The 18,023-nt window shown below is 45.0% G+C and overlaps 1 protein-coding gene across 1 annotated transcript in view; it reads right to left on the bottom strand.

Moving 5' to 3' along the window:
• LOC111144845 (ankyrin repeat and SOCS box containing 18) overlaps positions 1 to 18,023 on the bottom strand; it is a 61,984-nt gene that overhangs the window by 16,963 nt on the left and 26,998 nt on the right. The window contains exon 5 of the mRNA XM_022499424.1: positions 1,624 to 2,128. Within this exon, the coding sequence (XP_022355132.1) occupies positions 1,624 to 2,128 (505 nt within the window). The remainder of the gene's footprint in view (positions 1 to 1,623; positions 2,129 to 18,023) is intronic.

Consider the following 18,023-nt stretch of genomic DNA (forward strand, 5'->3'; position numbering starts at 1 on the left):
CCTGTCCCCAGGGATGATGTCCGTGAGGCTGCACCCAGGACTTGGAAACCTACAGAGATCACTCAGATCGCATGAATCCCAGGCTAACAAAGGATTACGACTCATCACTACTGAACTATATTGACTTTTTTCTTTTAAAGAACTTGCCCCCAAATATTTTTCACTTTTGGCCTATGCATAAGGACATTTATTTTGTTCTGTTTGTTTCTTGTTCCTTCTTTATGCAGTTTCATGCCAGGAAGGGTGAAGTGAGCTTCTTGGTTTAATGCAAACATGGTGTGACCCGGAGGGGCAGCAGGGATGTCCTGTTCCCATTGCATGGGCTGACAAACTAAGATCGCTAATACAGGGACACATTGCAATGTAAATGATGACTATGAAAGGTAAGTGGTACGGAATATGGAAATGCCGGTGCTCCCTTTCAAGAGCCTGCCATATTGAAATTCTACATTAGTGGAGTGCCATGGAGAACAATTCAAAGATACTGTGAGAGGTAGGGGAAGAACCTTGTCACAGTGTTGGTGAGGTAAGGACACACTGAGGGAGTTATGTGGGTGGAATTTCCCCTCTTTCACCTATGTTTTAGTAGACACAAGCGTTACTCTGAATGCAATGTTGGCATTTGAGAGAGATGTGTGGATTTCACTATTTCAGACCATCTAGAGTGCTGTCCTCTTAAAAGTAGAAGCTTTTCAGCTATTTGTTCAAAACATACCCAGCCAAAGTGTGTCTCCTGCATATGATCAGTGAGTCTGGGGATAATTTTTAAGTTGAACACTCTCAATTTATACCTAATGGAATGACTTCCTTTCAATGGAGTCTTTTTAGGAGGACAAACCCTTATTCCAACCAATATTTGGGAGACCTTCCTTTTGGAAATATTTTCCATCTTCTAAGTGCTTTCTTTAATGGGCAATCCTTACCCTTTATCTTTGTCATTTCAGGGTAGATCTGATACGAGGAAAAAGTGACAGGCTGCTTCAGAGTCAAGTCTGCAACTTGGGGCTGAGACCCCAACACAGCCCTAACCCTGAACGGGGCATTTCACCTGGCTGAAACCCAGGTGGGAGAACCTCATGGGCCTGGGTCACGTGCCTGGCATATTTCGCAGGAGTGTGGTGTGGACTGAATGTCAGGTATTTGCGGACGTGTCAAGTGCTTTCATTCAAGTCATTACTAAGGTAGGTAGCCAGATTGGGTATTTCATTTTATATCGAATACTGGACGGACTTTCATTGTTTATCAATTAGATAAGCTGCCAAAACATTTTGAGCCATGAGGGCGCCATCCAACTAAGTGTCCTGCGTCCCCAGTTTATTTAAAAACAACTATATTTAAGTTGGCTCTGCACCCAATGTGACGCTTGAACTCACAACCCGGGGAATTAAGAGTTGCAAGCTCCACCCAAGGAGCCAGCCAGGCGCCCAGGCAACTGAATTTTCTAGGGACTGGCTTAGGGACACCTGCCCTTCCAAGTGTGGCCCCAAGTCCAGCAGACCCCGCCTCACCAGGGAGAGCTGCATTCCCCTACCTCCCGCACCCGGGGAATCAGAAGCTGCAACCCCTACAAGTTCGCAGGCGCAGCTAGCCCCCAGCTGCAGGCCGGTCCCGGGGCCCTCTTACCTTGGGGAAGGCGCCGGGCCACACGGCTGGGGAGCCGTGGTTGAGCAGCTCCTGCACCGTGCGCTGCGGGCCGGGCTCAGGAGCGCAGGCGGCCGTCTGCAGTGCGCGGGCCAGCGGCGAGGCCCCGCCATAGTCGAGCGCGCCCGCGTCAGCGCCGTGTCGCAGCAGGAGGCGCGCCAGCCCCGGGCACGCGTGGCCGCAGGCCTTGTGCAGCGGGCTGCGCTCGTCCTCGTCGCGCGCGTCCGCCGCCGCCCCGCGCCGCAGCAGGAGCGCGCACAGGCGCAGGCGGCGCGCGTGCTCGTCGGGCCGCCGCGCCGCGCTGCACGCCGCGCTCAGGGGCGTCTCGCCGCGCCCGTTCCTCGTGTCCACGCGCGCGCCGCAACCCAGGTAGAGACACGCGTGCTCGTCCAGGCCGCGCTGCGCCGCCACGTGCAGCGGCGTGTCCCCGCCCGCGCCGCCCGCGCAGTGCACCGAGGCGCCGTGCTCCAGCAGCGCTTGCGCGCACCTGTGGGGAGGCCAAGGCGGGTCACCGAGAGGCCGAGGCGCGCGACCCCCTCTAGGGCCCCAGCTGGCGGACCCCCACCCCCGCGGCCAGATGCTCCCTGATCGCCACTGCCACCCCTCCACCCCTCCAGTCCTCTACCCCTGGGGCAGGTTGGCTCGGTGGAAAGCAGGGGCGGCTCTGAGCTCAGCATATCCGTACCCAGGCTCTGGGAGGTCAGACTGAGCTGAGGGGAGGAAGTGAGAGTCTGACCGACCCTGGGGCTTACAAGTGGTGGAGGTAGCTGGAAGGTTTCGAAGAAGCCATGTGCAGAGTAGGACCTTATGAGGAATTTGTAACTGCTTGGTGCTTCTTGGGAAGGTAATGTGGTTCAAATGGCAGTGCTCGAAGCACTAATTACCTGGGCTCTTTGTCATAGCTGCCAATCACAGAGGGCCTGGGAGTCCTGGTTCTAACGAGGGTCCTTTAGACCATCAGGCTCTTTCTCAGTCTCTGCTGTAAACTGTTCATCTTTGGTGATGGTGTGAGGCAAGGCTTGCCTTGCTCCCACAGAGGGACTCTATACATCCTTCAAGGCACTGACACCGATTGGTCCTGGGGTATCCTCAGACAGGGCTAGAAGAAGGAGTAGAGCACATAGCCATCCCTAACTGGGGGGATCCCTTTGTTTCAATCTGACTTTCCTTGGAGACTGTGAATCTTGGCTGGGCCCATCTGGGTACAGACCCCAGTGGTCTCCTGAGGTGGGGGTGTCCTAGATTCCTATGGGACACTGTGGTCTCCCTCAGAGGTGGGAGTTCTCTGCTGCCTCCCAGTCCACCAGCTGATCCCAAAGTGTCCTCTTCCTCAAACACCAGTGCTTCTCGGGACAGCGGCTTCCTCAGAGCCTCTTGGCACCTGGGGGAACGCCACACACCTACCTAAGGGCAGATGGCACGCTGCTGACTGGGCTAGGGTCATGCTGGGCCTTGGGCCTCGGACCCCGGTGGGAAACTCTCGGCTGAAAGCAGGAGGCCAGTCTCACAGCGTCTCCACCACGGGGCTGGCCCTTGTCCTCTGTGGGCACTCCTAAAACACCAGCCCCACTGCAAACCCGTGCTCCTGGTCTGGACAAGCTGTGAATGTGTTTGCCTTGCCCATGGAGCTTTCGGCCTTTCTAGCTCGTCCATGCCTGTCAGTCCCCTTCTCATCTCCGCCCTGCTCAGACTTGGGTTGTAGGCCCCTCATCTCTCAGCCCTTCCTGGCCTTCTTCCTTCCTGAGTGGCACTGTGGTCACTCTTCTCAGCATCCCAGCCCCTGGAACTGAGGGGACGTGGCCATCCCCCACACCAAATGTGGCTCGTGAGCCTCTGCTCCCTCTCTGTTTCCTGTGTCCTCTCCGTCCGCCTTCTGGTCCTGCTTTATTCTGAGCTCTGGCTCTCTCAGGAGCGGCCACCCATCCTGTTTTCTGCCCACGAGTCCATCTTGACTGCCACTGGGATCTGTTTCTGCAACGATTGTTCTGTCCTTTCCGCATGTGCCTGGGGCAGGGAGTCCCCTCTCCATCGTCTGCCCCCAGATTTAACCCTCTTCGGCCTCCCTGTCTTGTTCTGTAAGTTATTGGCTCTTTGCTTTTTCCTTGTCACCCGGCTGCCCTGCATTTCAACTGGTCACTTGGCCCCGTGGACTCCTACTCGTTCATCATCACCGGAAACGCTTCTTCCTTCTGCTCCCACTGTCACCGCCCTGTGTGGAGGCCCACATCATTTCTAGCCTGAGCTTTAGCCGAGGACTCCTTCTCTGCCCCCTGCTCTAATCGAGCAAGCTCCATACCGCCCAGAAAGAGCCTCTCCAGTGTGACTCAGCCATGTGCCAGCTGAAACCCCGAGGGCTCCTCCTGCCTGCTGCACGGAGCCCGTGCTCGTTTCCCCCTCAGACACAGGACGCGGTCTGACCCAGCTCCCACTGGCCTTGCGGCTTTAATTCCTGGAGCTCCAGCCTGTGTCTCAACCCTGCCTGGCTAGGTGCGGTTCTTAGAACACACCTGCTGTGTCGTGCCCTCATGCCTTCTGCATGCGGCTCCTTCGTGGGGGTGGTGCACACATTCCTCACTTCCCCTCCTCTTCAATTGCGATGCCTTCCCAGGGCCACCAGCAGAGGGTTACCCCCCTGTGTTGTCACCATATACCACATACATGAAGTGCTCGGGGAATTGCATTTATCACACCACGTTTCAAACCTGCATTAGCACGTCTGACTCCTCTCTTAAGACGGGTGGCTCCCCGAGTGTACAAATGGGGTTTTATTGGTGTCTGTGCCTCAGTGCCCACGGCAGAGCTAGCCCGCTGTGGGTATTCCCTGAAATTCAACACGTCGCACCAACGCATCTGCTTAATGACTGTTTTTCAGCTCTCCTTTCTGTGGCGGCTCTTTTTCCTGTTATTTACCTGGCTGGGGCTCCGAAGGAGATCCCCCAACGAGGGTTTCCAGGCTTGAAGTGGCTTCTGTCCTTCCGTCCCATTCGTGTCTCTACCCCGGGTCCCTCAGTATTTTTAAATTCTGTCTCTCTAGTTCTCTAGCCTCCCGACAGCAGTATCTGGAGAAGTGGTTTGTCTTGGGGGGGAGAATCTTTACAAACAAGTACAGTTTGATGTGAAATGTCCTTTGGGACAATAACCAGCTAAGAGAGGATGCAAATTTCACAATCAGTGTTTCACATTTGCTTCCTCCTTGCCTCTCTGGGAGGCATTTTGAACATTTTGAGCAGTGCAGCAGGAGGTGAGAAATCAAGGATTCTGTCTCATTTTGTTGCTGAGCCTGTGTGTGCTCACAAACAATCACAAGACATTTTCTTTTACTATTTTTTTTTTTTTAAAGCAGCCTAGCTTTTCCAAAGAGGTCCGCGGGGAAATACAGCCGGGCCTCTTTCCCCCATCCAGGGCTTCACCGGCGGAGGGCCAGGTTGCTGTTCACAACAAGGATACCCTTCAGAAGAACGAGGGCACCGGCCCACCCTCTGGAGGGCTGCAGGTGCCCTTTTTCGTTTTTAATGAAGAGCTTCTAATTGGCTAAACCTTGGCACTTCCTTCGAGCAGGTAATGATGTAACTTGCAGACCACAGGCACGAGAGAAACGACACAAACAATTGACTGAGGCAGATCTAGCCGGCGCACACTGAGCAGTCATCAAAAATGAAGGTGTGGGAGCCTATTTAATGACACGGAAAGCTATTTGCAGTGGTTATGTGAAAAGATTAGGTACAAAACAGCACTGAGCAGTCTTGTGTGTGTGTTTTTTGTTTTTGTTTTTGTTTTTTTTAAAGCAGAGATGCATAGGCATCGATCGCAAGCAAGCCTGGAAGTAGGCTGATGTCTGTTTACGTATGGCTGATGGGGTGAGGGGTGTTCTGATTTCCTTTCTGCTTGCCTATGTTTTCAAAATTTGCATAATGAATCAGAGTTACCATTTGAGAAGGGAGCAAGAGAGGCTGATAATAACAGACCCGTCCCCTGCCGGCTGTTGGCAACAGTTCCTGGATCCTAAGAATGTCAGCTGAGCTTTCCAGGTTCCCAGAATGAGCTCAGAGTTTCCATGGCTCTGTCCAAGTCCAAGCTGCGCTTCATAGAAAGTATGTATGGCCGTATGCCCGAGAAGGTGAGCCTGAAGGCGGGCAGGGGTGGTGATAAGCAGAGTGGTAAGTGATAACTGTCTTGGGGACCTCCTAGACCTGACCTTGTAGGTGTCAAGTTCTCCATTGGAAGAAGAAATAGCCCAGGGAGGAAAGCCCCACCCACGCTTTTGCACAACTGTGTGGGCAACTCAGCTTTGGCCGAGTCCTTTCCTCGGAGGTAAGTTTTGTGAGTAGGTTTCCTGCTATCCTGATAGGCAGGCAGGTCAGGAAGGCCTGGGGCCAGTGTCCAACGGTCACTGTCAGGGACCAAGGCTACATTTCCATGTAAGCATGTCAGAAAGACTTGTCTCTGTCTTACAGGGATTAAGGAGACACTGTGTGTCTGAACAGCCTCTGATCCAAAGCAGCTGGGGTGAACACTAACAACCCCCTCCCTCTTCGCCATCCTTGATAGTGATTGTGGTGACAGGCTATTACAAGGGCCCGAGGTTCATAGTACGCAGAAAGTTACTTGAGCCAAAAAGCAGGAGTTAATAGAGATGAGCCCATCAAGGGCTATTGAATCAGTGTCATTTTAACTTATTTCTAAGTGGGGAAGTAGGGTTCTGAGCCCACATCCCACACATGGCTCCCATCTACCTTCCAGCATCTTCCCGAGGCCCCACCTGGTTCCCTCCCAGGTGCGGAAGCCCACACCAATCCTTCGGCCCGGGCTTTGCTGCTGTTTCCTCACTCCCTTGACACCACCTGCCAAGCCTCCCCGCATCCTGTGGGGTAAGGCCTGCTCAAGGCTTTCCTCCTTTCATCCTCCCTCCTCCTGATCACGTGGTTTCCACAAAGTCCTCTACAGTGGGATTTCACAGCCTCTGGACCTGAGCTGAGAGGTCCCCAGTACTTGATTTTTAAATTTATTTTTAAAAAATGTTGTCTGCGGTTTTGCAACAAATCTACACCATGGGCAGAATTTGCAGGTGGGGAAATTGAGGCTTAAAAGACCAGTGACTTGCATAAGGCCATACAGCCAAGGACTTCCTCCTCCGGCTCCAAAGCTCTGTCACTTCACCCACCTGCTGCCTCTTCCCACTGGTATCATCTCTTACTCCGAGTCAGGAGTGCAAGGCATTTTCCATAAGTTATTCCTGGACTTTTCTGCCAGTGGTTCATGCATTCGCTCATTCATTCAGTAAGCGGGGAACACCGTCTGTGCTGTGTTCAGTACCGCCCTCAAAGCAGGGAGAAGTGTGTCTTGTCTAAGCACGTCACAGGAATTTCTGGAAAGACTGAAGGCAGGACCCAGAAGGCAGGACAAAGCAGGGGAGTTCACCGGCCTTGGGGACTTGGTGCTAGGGGGCAGGTGACAGCATCCTGCTTCTCACCCAGTCGTGCCAGCAGCTCTGCACGAAAGATCTCATTCTTCCCAGCTGGACTCAGTTTTCGAGGTTTGGGCAAGGATCTCAAGGGTTATGTGGGAGATGACGGTGAACCCACAGCCAGCACATCGTGCTTGGGAAGGGAGCCCCAGCTATCCTTGGATAGTAGCATGACCCAGCAACCACCAAAAACCAGTACTGAGAAAGCAATGCAACAAACAGGGAGAAGGAACTGTTCAAAATCAAATGAAACTTAAGATCCAGAAACCTCACTTAATCTTTCTCGTGGGGAAAGAGACACAGCTCCTATGTTCGCATGTTAATCATTTGTCTCCTGAGCAGTGTTTCCTATGGCCGGAGGTCACCAGGGTCCTTGGATAAGCCTGACTGCCCTTCCCCATTCTCCTTCCATGACTGTTGTCCAGTCCCCCTGACAGGCAGAAGGGGTTTCACACTGGTTGATGTGCACAGTGAGTGTTATGAACCAGTCTTTTTGGATCATTGTTGCTACTATGTTTCCTTTTCAGAGCTGACATGCCTGGTGATGGGCTGGGGACGGGTCCCTGGGGCAAGGTGGCTGGAGCCCCAAGGCTGGGTCCCTTGGTGGGGGCTGGAAGCCATCATTTGAACCCTGGGCAAGTGACAGCCTATGGGAGGCAGGGGACATGGGGGAGTGACTGAGAGGAAAATATAGCCGTGTTTTCTAATGAAGCCATTGCAAGAAGTTTCCCTCCTGTGGATAGACTCCCCAGCTGGCTCTGAATGAAGGACGGGGAAGTCACTGCCCTAAGACTTTGATGGAGGAGCAGTTCCACTTTATTTCCCTAGACCTTCTGCTGAGGCTCTCCTTTGGGGACCTGCCACCCGCCCCTTTCTGTTCGTGGTTTCTTCTCTTTCTCTTTCTCTTCAGGGATGGTAAACTGTGAGACTAAACAGGCATACATGTTTACAATTGAAATGGCTGATGTGCATGGACAAATCCGTCAGGGTAGGGGGAAGATTGAGAGAGAAATCGGCCGGCCATTTCCATCCTTATGGTTTCTCTCGGAACAATGGCCATCACTTACATTTTTTTCCTGAAGTGATCGATGGCTGTGGCTGGTGATGATATTTTGGGCAGAGTCTCCCCAGATTGCAAGTGAAACCCTGCATTTTGGCGAACTGGGAAATGATTTAAGGAACAAACTGAGAATTCTGCTTCGCTCGCCCCTGAAGTAGTACCTGACTTTCTAGAAGCTTCACTAGTGTCCCTTCCTCAACAAGAAATAGACAACCCCTCTCTCCTCCCAATACACTGGATGAAAAGGAAGACCCAGAATCACCAGAATGATGAGCAAAATGAAGAATGAACAAAAGAAGAAAGCAAGACTTGACTCCCTTTTAAAGTGGGTGTAGGGATAAGTTGGGGGGGCTTTGAATTGGATGAGAGAAAAGTTTTATGTAGGTATGCATGCTTGAATGCATGTATGTATGGATTTTTAAGGTGAGGGAAATTTTGCAGACAGAGGAATGCACTGGTCTTAAGACTACCGTTGTATAAGTTTTGACAAAGGAATACACTTGTATAAGTAACATCCAAATCAAGATGTCAAATGTTTCTATCATCCAAGAAGTTCCCTTGTGTTTGTTATGTGTCAGTCATCACCCCCATAGACAACCACTCTTCTGATTTCTCTCATGATTTAGTTTTGTCTTTTCTAGAATTTTCTCCTTTTTGGTGTCTGACGTCTTTTGCTCAGCGTAATGTCCGCGGCGTTCACCCCTATTGTTGCATGCATGAGTCACATTCAGTTTTATTTCAGAGTCATATTTAATTGTATGGATATGCCACACTTTTCAAATTCCTTCTTCTATTGAGAGTGATGGTCACTTGAGTTTTTCTGTTTTTTGGCTATTATGAATAAAGCTGCTATGAACATTTATTTTTTAAAGATTTAATTTATTTATTTGAGAGAGAGAGAGCATGAGCAGGGAGAGTAGCAGAGGGAGAGGGGAAAGCAGGCTCCCCACGGAGCACGGAGCCCCATGCAGGACTCGATCCCAGGACCTTGGGATCATGACCTGAGCTGAAGGCAGATGCCTAATCAACACCCTGCTATAAACATCTTTGTGTTAGTCTTCTTGAGGGCATATTTTCTGATTTCTCTTGGGGAAATATCTAGAAGTAGAATTGCTGGCAGGTGTGTAGTTGATATTTAATATATATTTAATGTATATAAATGGTCAACATTTTTGGAAGTGATTATATTATTACACACTCCCAACAACAGTGTACATGAGTTGTGGTTGTTCTGAATTTTTCCTGATGTTCAGTATTTCTCAGTGTTTTTGATCTTAGACATTCTAATGGGTGTGAAAGAGTGAATTTTTCCTCGTGGCCTCAATTTGCATTTCCCAGATGGCTAATGATGTTGAGCACCTTTTCATTGGCTTATTGGCCATTTATATAACTTTCTGGAAGTGTCTGATCAAGGCTTGTGCCCTGAGGGTAAAGGTTTGATTTGGCCTGCATTACCTCTTTTCCTTCCCGATGATGAGTTATAGATGTTCAAATAGGACTTGGCAAGTGACCAGGAAGCTGACAAATCTGCCTGAGAGGCCACCCAGGGTTGCTGGGAAGGGGCGTAAACCTGGGATAGTTCATGTCTGAAAGGTGGTGACTAGATACAGAGTTTTTTTGAAAAGAACTTAGGTGAACAAGGGAGAGGTGATCTTTCAGCATTGGCCTTTCTTACAACACTTGGCTTTTGGCAATTTCCACCGTGTGCCACCTTACTAGCAAAACATGGGTGCTTGAAGAGGCTCAGTTTCCTGATCTGCAGACTGGGGATAACCATGCCTTGCAGGTCTGCTGGAGGACTATGGGAATTAAGACCCTTGCAAGTGCTCAGGAATGTGTGAAGTTCTGCAAATAATCAAATCACCTGATGGGGGCAGCCCCTCCCTGACACCTTGCTCTTTAATACCCTTCTGATGCCTCAAACACCTGTTGGATCAGGCCATGTTTTCTCCCCTCAAAAAAATCACTCACTTATATAGGGTGTGGAAAGTGTGGACAGTTTTCTGGATTATGTATCAGTGCCTGAAAGCCTGGCTCCTTAGGCAGGTAACTCTTCTGTTATTCGGTGGAGACTTTGGGGTTGGTGTGGGGACTTTGAAGAGTTATCCATGCTTGAACCTGACCAGAGAGTGCCTTTCTTGCCTCAGGAAACCTAATACCCTCCTCTCTGCTCGGATTTCAGCCTGTCTGGCCTGAACCAGAAAAGCATTGTCCAGTGATTTTCTTCAGTGATTTTTAAGGTAATTAGTTGCTTTCAGAGGTCTAACTCTGGCTTATGAATTATATTTCATTAAGTCAAATTAATCCAGCTGGGACAAAAAAAGTTAACATGCATGCTTTTTACTAGTATGTTCATGAAGAAGAGAGTCCTCCTCACTTCTATTTAAGTCCAGATAACTTTACATGAAAAAAAGAATCAGGACTCTACTAATTCTTTTCTCATTTTAATTATTTCAGAATTTTAAAAAGGGTCAAGGAGAAGAGCCTGATAATAAATAGGGCGAGGCTGACATGCAGGCTACTAACGTGAAGAGAGTAACTTTACTGGAACTTTTCTTTTTGGGAAAATCTCTTCAAAAGGCTCCTAGATTAAAGCTTCAATATCCCTTTTAGTGTGTTGAATTCTGAATTCTGAAGCTTGCTGGTTGGAAAGAAGCACAGATAATTTTTCTTTTTTAATCCCAGGAACTCAGAGACTCAAAGGTTTTAAAGTCTTGCACCCATGGTGAATTGCTGACTAAAAGGGGTTGGAGCAGAAGTGGGTCCCTAGGTGTGGAGACCATTGTCATCAAGAGTAAGAAAATGAAATGGCTCTGTATGTAGGTCAACGACCCCCTCTCTACTGTAAGGTAAAAAAATTAAGGATGACCTAAAATCTACTATGTATAAAAGATTCTGGAGAAAGTAGCTCTTTCTTGTCAAAGTGATAATATGTTTATACTACCTGAAGACAGACCTCCTCGGAGTCTAACTTTAGGGGAACTCTATAGAGCTGAAAAGCTGTGGTCGAAACCCCAAGCCCTTTCTGACATCTATTACCTTTTTATCCTTCAAGGTAGTTGGCTATGTTATTGTAGAGGTGTTCAATGGAATCCACCAGCATTTCCCATTATAATCATGGATATTGAAGGGATTCTAAGTCAGCTGTTGCATAGTTCAGCCTGAACTTCTGGGATATTCATCACTTATCTCAAACTTTCCCCTACTAACCAGGATTTAAATAAGTCAAGACTGTCAAATGAAAGCACCAGGGGGAAAGATTCACATTGAGAGACATGTAGAGGCAGAAGACAAATGAGAAGAAGAAAAGGAGGAGAAATGAAGACAAAAGAAAGGAGATTTAAAAAGCTCCCCATTAATTCAAAAGCATTTTAAAAAGTCCCTATTAAACAATGTTCTGGACCTGTATGATTCCTAAAAAAACCAGCTCAAGCCAGGAAATTAGTTTCTATCACACAGTGTATAGCTCTGGTGGTCTGCGTACATCTCAGCTCTTTATGATATCCAAATGTGAGCTTGTTGGCTTATTGGAAGAGCTGTTGAAGGGATTCACAATAATTTGTACTCTGAGTAGGTGTTTCTATCTCCTTTCTTAGTAAAGAGCAGTATTTTTCTAATATTGTAAAATGGGAGGTTGGAGCCTAGGGTGTGAAGCCAACTTGGTTTTAAAAACTCTTTTTAGTTTAAAACTTAATTTTAGATTTACAGAAGAGTTGCAAAGGTAGCACAGAGAATTTCCAAATGCCTCTCACCCAGCTTCCCCTAAAGTTGAACTAGAAAGTGGAGAATGCCTACAGCTGAGGACAGAAATGGATCACAAGGTCTGAACTTACCAACATGATTGGAAAACACTGAACTGCTTGACCTCTCAATGGACCTCTGGGCTCCCAGATGGGGGCTCCGTGAAGAGATCCTAGGCAGAGAGCAGGGGACTCTCTGAATTGAGGAGCGGGATCTAGGAGTCTGGGGAGGCCAAGGCAGGTGGCATTTGCAAGGCTAAGTACTGGGCAGGGGTGTCTTCACAGAGAAAAAATCTTTGCAGGGGGTCCCCTTGAATATGCATTTGATTACTGGTTAGTGTATGTGTGTGAGGGAACTGCTCATGACTGGGGAAATAGCACCCCCCCCCGAAAGTGTTAGAGGATATTATGCCCATAGCATGTACAGGTTCAGGAATAGTGCCTGTCTCAACAACCAGAGTGTAAAATCTCATAAATAATAGGATATGGATTGGAGTACTAAGAAGGGTGTTGTCTCAGTAGTGGGGAAAAATTAACCTTAGACTAAATACTGCTCTGATCAAGACCCAAAAATGTTATAAAGTATTTCTAAGTAACTTTATATTCCAGAGCAGAGATCAAGAATATTGATAGGGATACAAAAATACCCAGCACCCAGTGAAATAAAAGGAAAAAAAAAAAAAAAAAAAGGAAAAGAAAAAAAAGAAAAAAAAAAGAAAAAAAAAAACCCTCAGTCAATTAAAACTGACCTAGATGATAGACTTAGTAGATAGGTAAACAGTTACTACAATGGTTACCATATATTTGAGAAGCTAGAGGAAGGACAAAGCATATTAAGTAAATGGGGAAGATAATAAAAGAAACCTAAGATTGGACTTCTAAAGTTGAAAACCATGACTGAGATGAAAAATACACTGGATGAGAATAATGGTAGATCAGGTATTTTAGAACAAAAGATAAATACAGAAGAAAAAAGTGAACAAAGCATGGGTAAGCTGTGCAACCTCAAATGGTGTCACATACCTGTAATTGGAGTCCCTGAAAGGGAGGAGGGGATCGTACGGAAAAAAATGTGAAGAAATAACTGACAAAATTTTTCCAGATATGATGCAAAGTATAAGCCCATAGATCCAAGAAACTCACTGAATCTTAAGGATAAGAAACATGAACATCAAAACACATTATTACCAAATTTCTTAAATCAGTGATAAGGAGAAAAGATTTAAGCTAGGGAAAAGGACATTATTACAGAAGAACAAAGATAAAGAAGACAGATTTCTCATTGAAAAATGCAAGTTTAAAGATAATGGAGCTGTCTAAAACACTGAAGGAAAAAAACTCTGCCAACTCAGAATTCTCTACCTAAGAAAGTATCTTTCAAACACTCAGGTGAAATAAAGATGTTTTCAAACACACAGACACTGAAAAGATTCATCACCAGCATATCTTCACTCAAAAAAATATTTTAAAAAAGTCCTTCAGGCAGAAAGAAAATGATACTAGATGAAATCTTTGATCTATACAAAAGGATGAAGGAAACTGGAAATAGGAACTCCCTGGGTAAACATAAACACTTTTTTTCTTATTTTTTCAATATATTTAAAAATTATTGACTAGTTGAACAAAACTTTAACAACTTATTGTGGGAGTTGTATGTAGAAGTGTGTGATACCAATAGCACAAAGGCTAGGAGGAGAGAAAAGGAAGTATACTATTGTACTATATGTGAGGTAGTATGGTATTACTTGAGAGCAGACTGATAAAGCAAAGATGTATCCTATAAACCAAAGCAACTACTAAAATAACACAACAAAATGTTGTATAGGATAAGCTAAAACAGGAGATAAATGGGAATCACAAAAAATCCTCACCTTTAAAAAAATAAGATTTTATTTATTTATTTATTTATTTGAGCGAGAGAAAGAGAGAGAGCACGAGCAGGAAAGATAGACAGAAGGCAGAAGGAGAAGCAGACTCCCCACTAAGCAGGGAGTCCAATGTGGGACTTGATCCCAGGACCCCAGGATGATGACCTGAGAAAAAGACAGATGCTTAATTCACTGAGCCACTCAGGTGCCCCCACCCCCCAAATCCTCAATTAATACGGAAGAAGGTAGAAAAAAGGAAGATAAAGGGAACAAAGAATGGATAGAAAAAAATAGCAAGATGTTTGATTTGAACTTAGCCATATCAAAATCACATTAGATGTAAATGATTTAAGCATCCAATTAAAAGGCAGAGACTATCAGACCAGATTTAAAGAAAGATCCAACTATAAGCTGCCTACAAGAAATCCACTTTAAAAATAAAGACACAAACTGAGGTTGGCCTCCAATCAACTCTAAGCAAGAAACTAAGACCTTCAGGGGTGCCTGGCAGGGGGCACAGTCGATTAAGCACTGGACTTTTGTTTTTTTCTCAGGTTGTGATGGGGATTGTGAGATGGAGCCCGGTGTTGGGCTCCTTGCTCAGTGTGGAATCTGCTTAAATTTCTTTCTCCCTCTCCCTTTATCCCCCACCCCAACCATTCTCTAAAATAAATAAATAAAGCTTTAAAAAGACCCCTGAGGCCTTCATTCCACAGTCCCTGAGGAGCTGAATTCTGCTGATGACCTTATGAGTTTGGCAGCAGATTCTTTTCCAGTTGATTCTCCAGATGAGACCCTGGGCCTTGATGACATCTTTTTTTTTTTTTTTTTAAAGTTTTTTTTTTTTTTTTTGACAGAGAGAGATCACAAGTAGACGGAGAGGCAGGCAGAGAGAGAGAGAGAGAGAGAGAGAGGAGGAAGCAGGCTTCTTGCTGAGCAGAGAGCCCGATGCGGGACTCGATCCCAGGACCCTGAGATCATGACCTGAGCCGAAGGCAGCGGCTTAACCCACTGAGCCACCCAGGCGCCCCCTTGATGACATCTTGATTGGAGTCTTGTGAGTGACTCTGAAGTACAGAACCCAGCACAGCCATTCCCAAGCTTTTCACCCATAGAAATTTTGAGGTAATACATGTGTGTTGTTTCAAGTCTCTAAGTTTGTGGTGAATTTTTTTTTTTTTTTAATTAGGATCCAAGCCCAACATGGGGCTTGACCTCATGACCCTGAGATTAAGACCCGAGTTGAAATCAAGAGTTGGGGGCTTAAATGTTTGAACCACCCAGGTGCCCCTGTGGTGATCTGTTCTGGAGCAGTAGAGAACTAATGCAGATGTTAAAAGATATACTAATGAAAACACTGTTCAGAAGCAATCTATATTAACATCAAACTAGATATTTTAATATGAAACTAAGTAGACTTTATTTTTTAGTTACTTTATTTTATTTTTAAAAGGTTATTTGAGAGAGAGAAAGTGAGAGAGCACAGGGTGGGGAGGGACAAAGGGAGAAGGAGAGAGAATCTCAAGCAGAATCCACACCAAGGGCAGAACCTGACATGGGGCTTGATTTCACAGTCCTGAGATCAAAACTGAGCAGAGTTGGACGCTTAACCCACTGAGCAACCCAGGCACGCCAAGACTAAGTAGATTTTAGAGCAAAGGATATTACATGCCATATGCAACTGATGAATCACTACATATTACCCCTGAACCCAATAATAGACTGTATGTTAACTAACTTGAATTTAAATAAAATCTAAAAAAAAAAAAAGCGTATCTTTTCATAATGATAGAGGTCATTTCTTTAAGAGGACATAACTGCTAAATATCCATGAACCTAATAACAAAGTTTCAAAAGATTTGAAGCAAAAACTGATAGAACTGTAGAGAGAAATAGACAAATCCATGATTGTAGTCAGAGATTTCAAGACCTCTTTTTCCTTATCTTGTAAAAGAAAGTGAGCAGAATATCAGTAAGGATATGGAAGACTTAATACTATTTGGCAACTTGACTCAGTTGACATTTATAGAATACTTCCCCCCAAACTGTGGAATACAAATTCCTTTCTGGTGTACCTGGAACATTTGCTAAGACCAAATATATTTTGGATAATAAAAGAAGACTCAAATTTAAAAGTACTAAAGTGATACAAAGTAAGTTCTTTAATCACATGGAATTAAATTAGAAATCAATACTATAGATATATGGAAAATACCCAAATATTTGAAAACTAAATAACACACTTTTAAATAATTATGATTCAAAGGAAAAAAAAGAGAAATTAGAAAGAATTTAAGACAAATTGAAAGTGAAAATATGACATTAAAATTCATGGGATTTAGCTAAAGTAATACATATGGGGACATGTACAGCACCAAAAGCCTATATTAGAAAATTAAAAAAAATTGTCACATCAATGACATTAGTTTCTATTTTCAGAAATTAAAAAAAGGAGAGCAAATGAAATTCAAGATAATTAAAGAATGGAGGGTAATAAAGACCATAGGAGAAGTTAGTGAAATAGAAAACAGTAAAACCAACCAACCAACCAACCAATGAAATAAAAAGCAAGACTGATCAGGGTAGAAAATAAAAGAAACAATATAATGAATTGCAATATCATTAATGAGAGTGATGCTATTACTATAGATTCTATAGATTAAGAGGATAATAAGGAACAACTTATGCCAATAAATTCAGCAATGTTGATGAAAGGGCTAAATCTCTTGAAAGATACAAGCTGTCAAAGCTCACTCAAAAGGAAAGAAATATTTTGAGTAACACTATAGCTATTAGAGAAATTGAATTAATAGTTAAAAAGAAAAAAGATAAGGAAGAGACACTTTTCAACTCATTTTTGAGACCAGCATCTCTCTGACACCAAGATCAGATAAACAGATTTACAGAAAAGAAAATTACGGACAAATATCTTTCATGAACATAGATACAGATTAAGTTATTTTTCCATTTAATCAAACCAAAGAATTTATTAAAAAGGATAACACTCATGATTGAGTGTAGTTTATCTCAAGAAGGCAAGGTTGGTTTAACATTTGGAAAACAATCACTGTGAATCACCCTATTAACAGACTGAAAAAACACACCATATAATAATCTCTAAATGTGCAGAAAAGGCATTTAAAAAATCCAATATCCATTCATAGTAAAAATGCTCAGGAAGCTAGGAATAGAAGGGAACTCTGTTATCTGAAAAAGTTCATCTACAAAATCCAACATCTAATATCATACTTAATAGGGAAAGACTTAATGCTTTCCTCTAAGATCAGGAATAAGAAAAATTTTCTGCTCTTTACCACTTCTATTCATCATTGCACTGGAGGTTTTAGACAATGTGATAAAACCAGAAAAAGGAATAAAATGCATCAACAGAAAAAGAAATAAAACTCTGTTCATTCAAAGATCACATGGCTGCCCACATAAAAATCTTATGGAATTTCCAATGAGTTACAAGAACAATTAGTGAGTTTAGCAAGGTTGCAAGATACAAGATCAATATGCAAAAAATAAATTATTATTTTATATGATAGCTATGTATGATAAAAATTTAAATTAAAAAATACCATTTATGAAGCACCAAAAAATAAAAAAAATATTTAAGGAGAAATCTGACAAAAACGTGGCAGCTCCATATGCTGAAAACTAAGAAACAGCAGAGAGAAATTAAAGAACTATAGAAATGGAGACCTTGGGGCACCTGGGTGGCTCAGTGGGTTGAGCCTCAGGTCATGATCTCAGGGTCCTGGGATCAAGCCCTGCATCAGGCTCTCTGCTCAGCGGGGAGCCTGCTTCCCCCCTCCCTCTCTGCCTACTTGTGATCTCTGTCAAATAAATAAATAAAATCTTAGAAAAGGAAATGGGGAGATTTATTATGTTTGTTATATAAATTCTCCCCAAATTCATAGATTGATCCATAGATTCATAACAATCCCAGTGAAAACCCTGAAGCCTTTTTTATACAAACTGACAAACTAGTTTTAAAATTTATATGGAGGGGCACCTGAGTGGCTCAGTCGTTAAGTGTCTGCCTTGGGCTCAGGTCATGATCCCAGGGTCCTGGGAAGAGCTCCATATCCAGATCTCTGCTGGGGGCGGGGAGCTTGGGGGGGCAGGGGGGGGGGGGGGGGGGGGGCGGGGGGGGGGGGATCGGGTGGGGGGAGCCTGTTTCCCCCTCTCCTACTCCCCTTGCTGTGTTCCCTCTCTCACTCTGTCAAATAAATAAATAATAAAAT

This window comes from Enhydra lutris, unplaced genomic scaffold (genome assembly GCF_002288905.1).
Source record: "Enhydra lutris kenyoni isolate GAN:26980312 unplaced genomic scaffold, ASM228890v2 scaffoldscaffold1, whole genome shotgun sequence".
Classification (NCBI taxonomy): domain Eukaryota; kingdom Metazoa; phylum Chordata; class Mammalia; order Carnivora; family Mustelidae; genus Enhydra; species Enhydra lutris.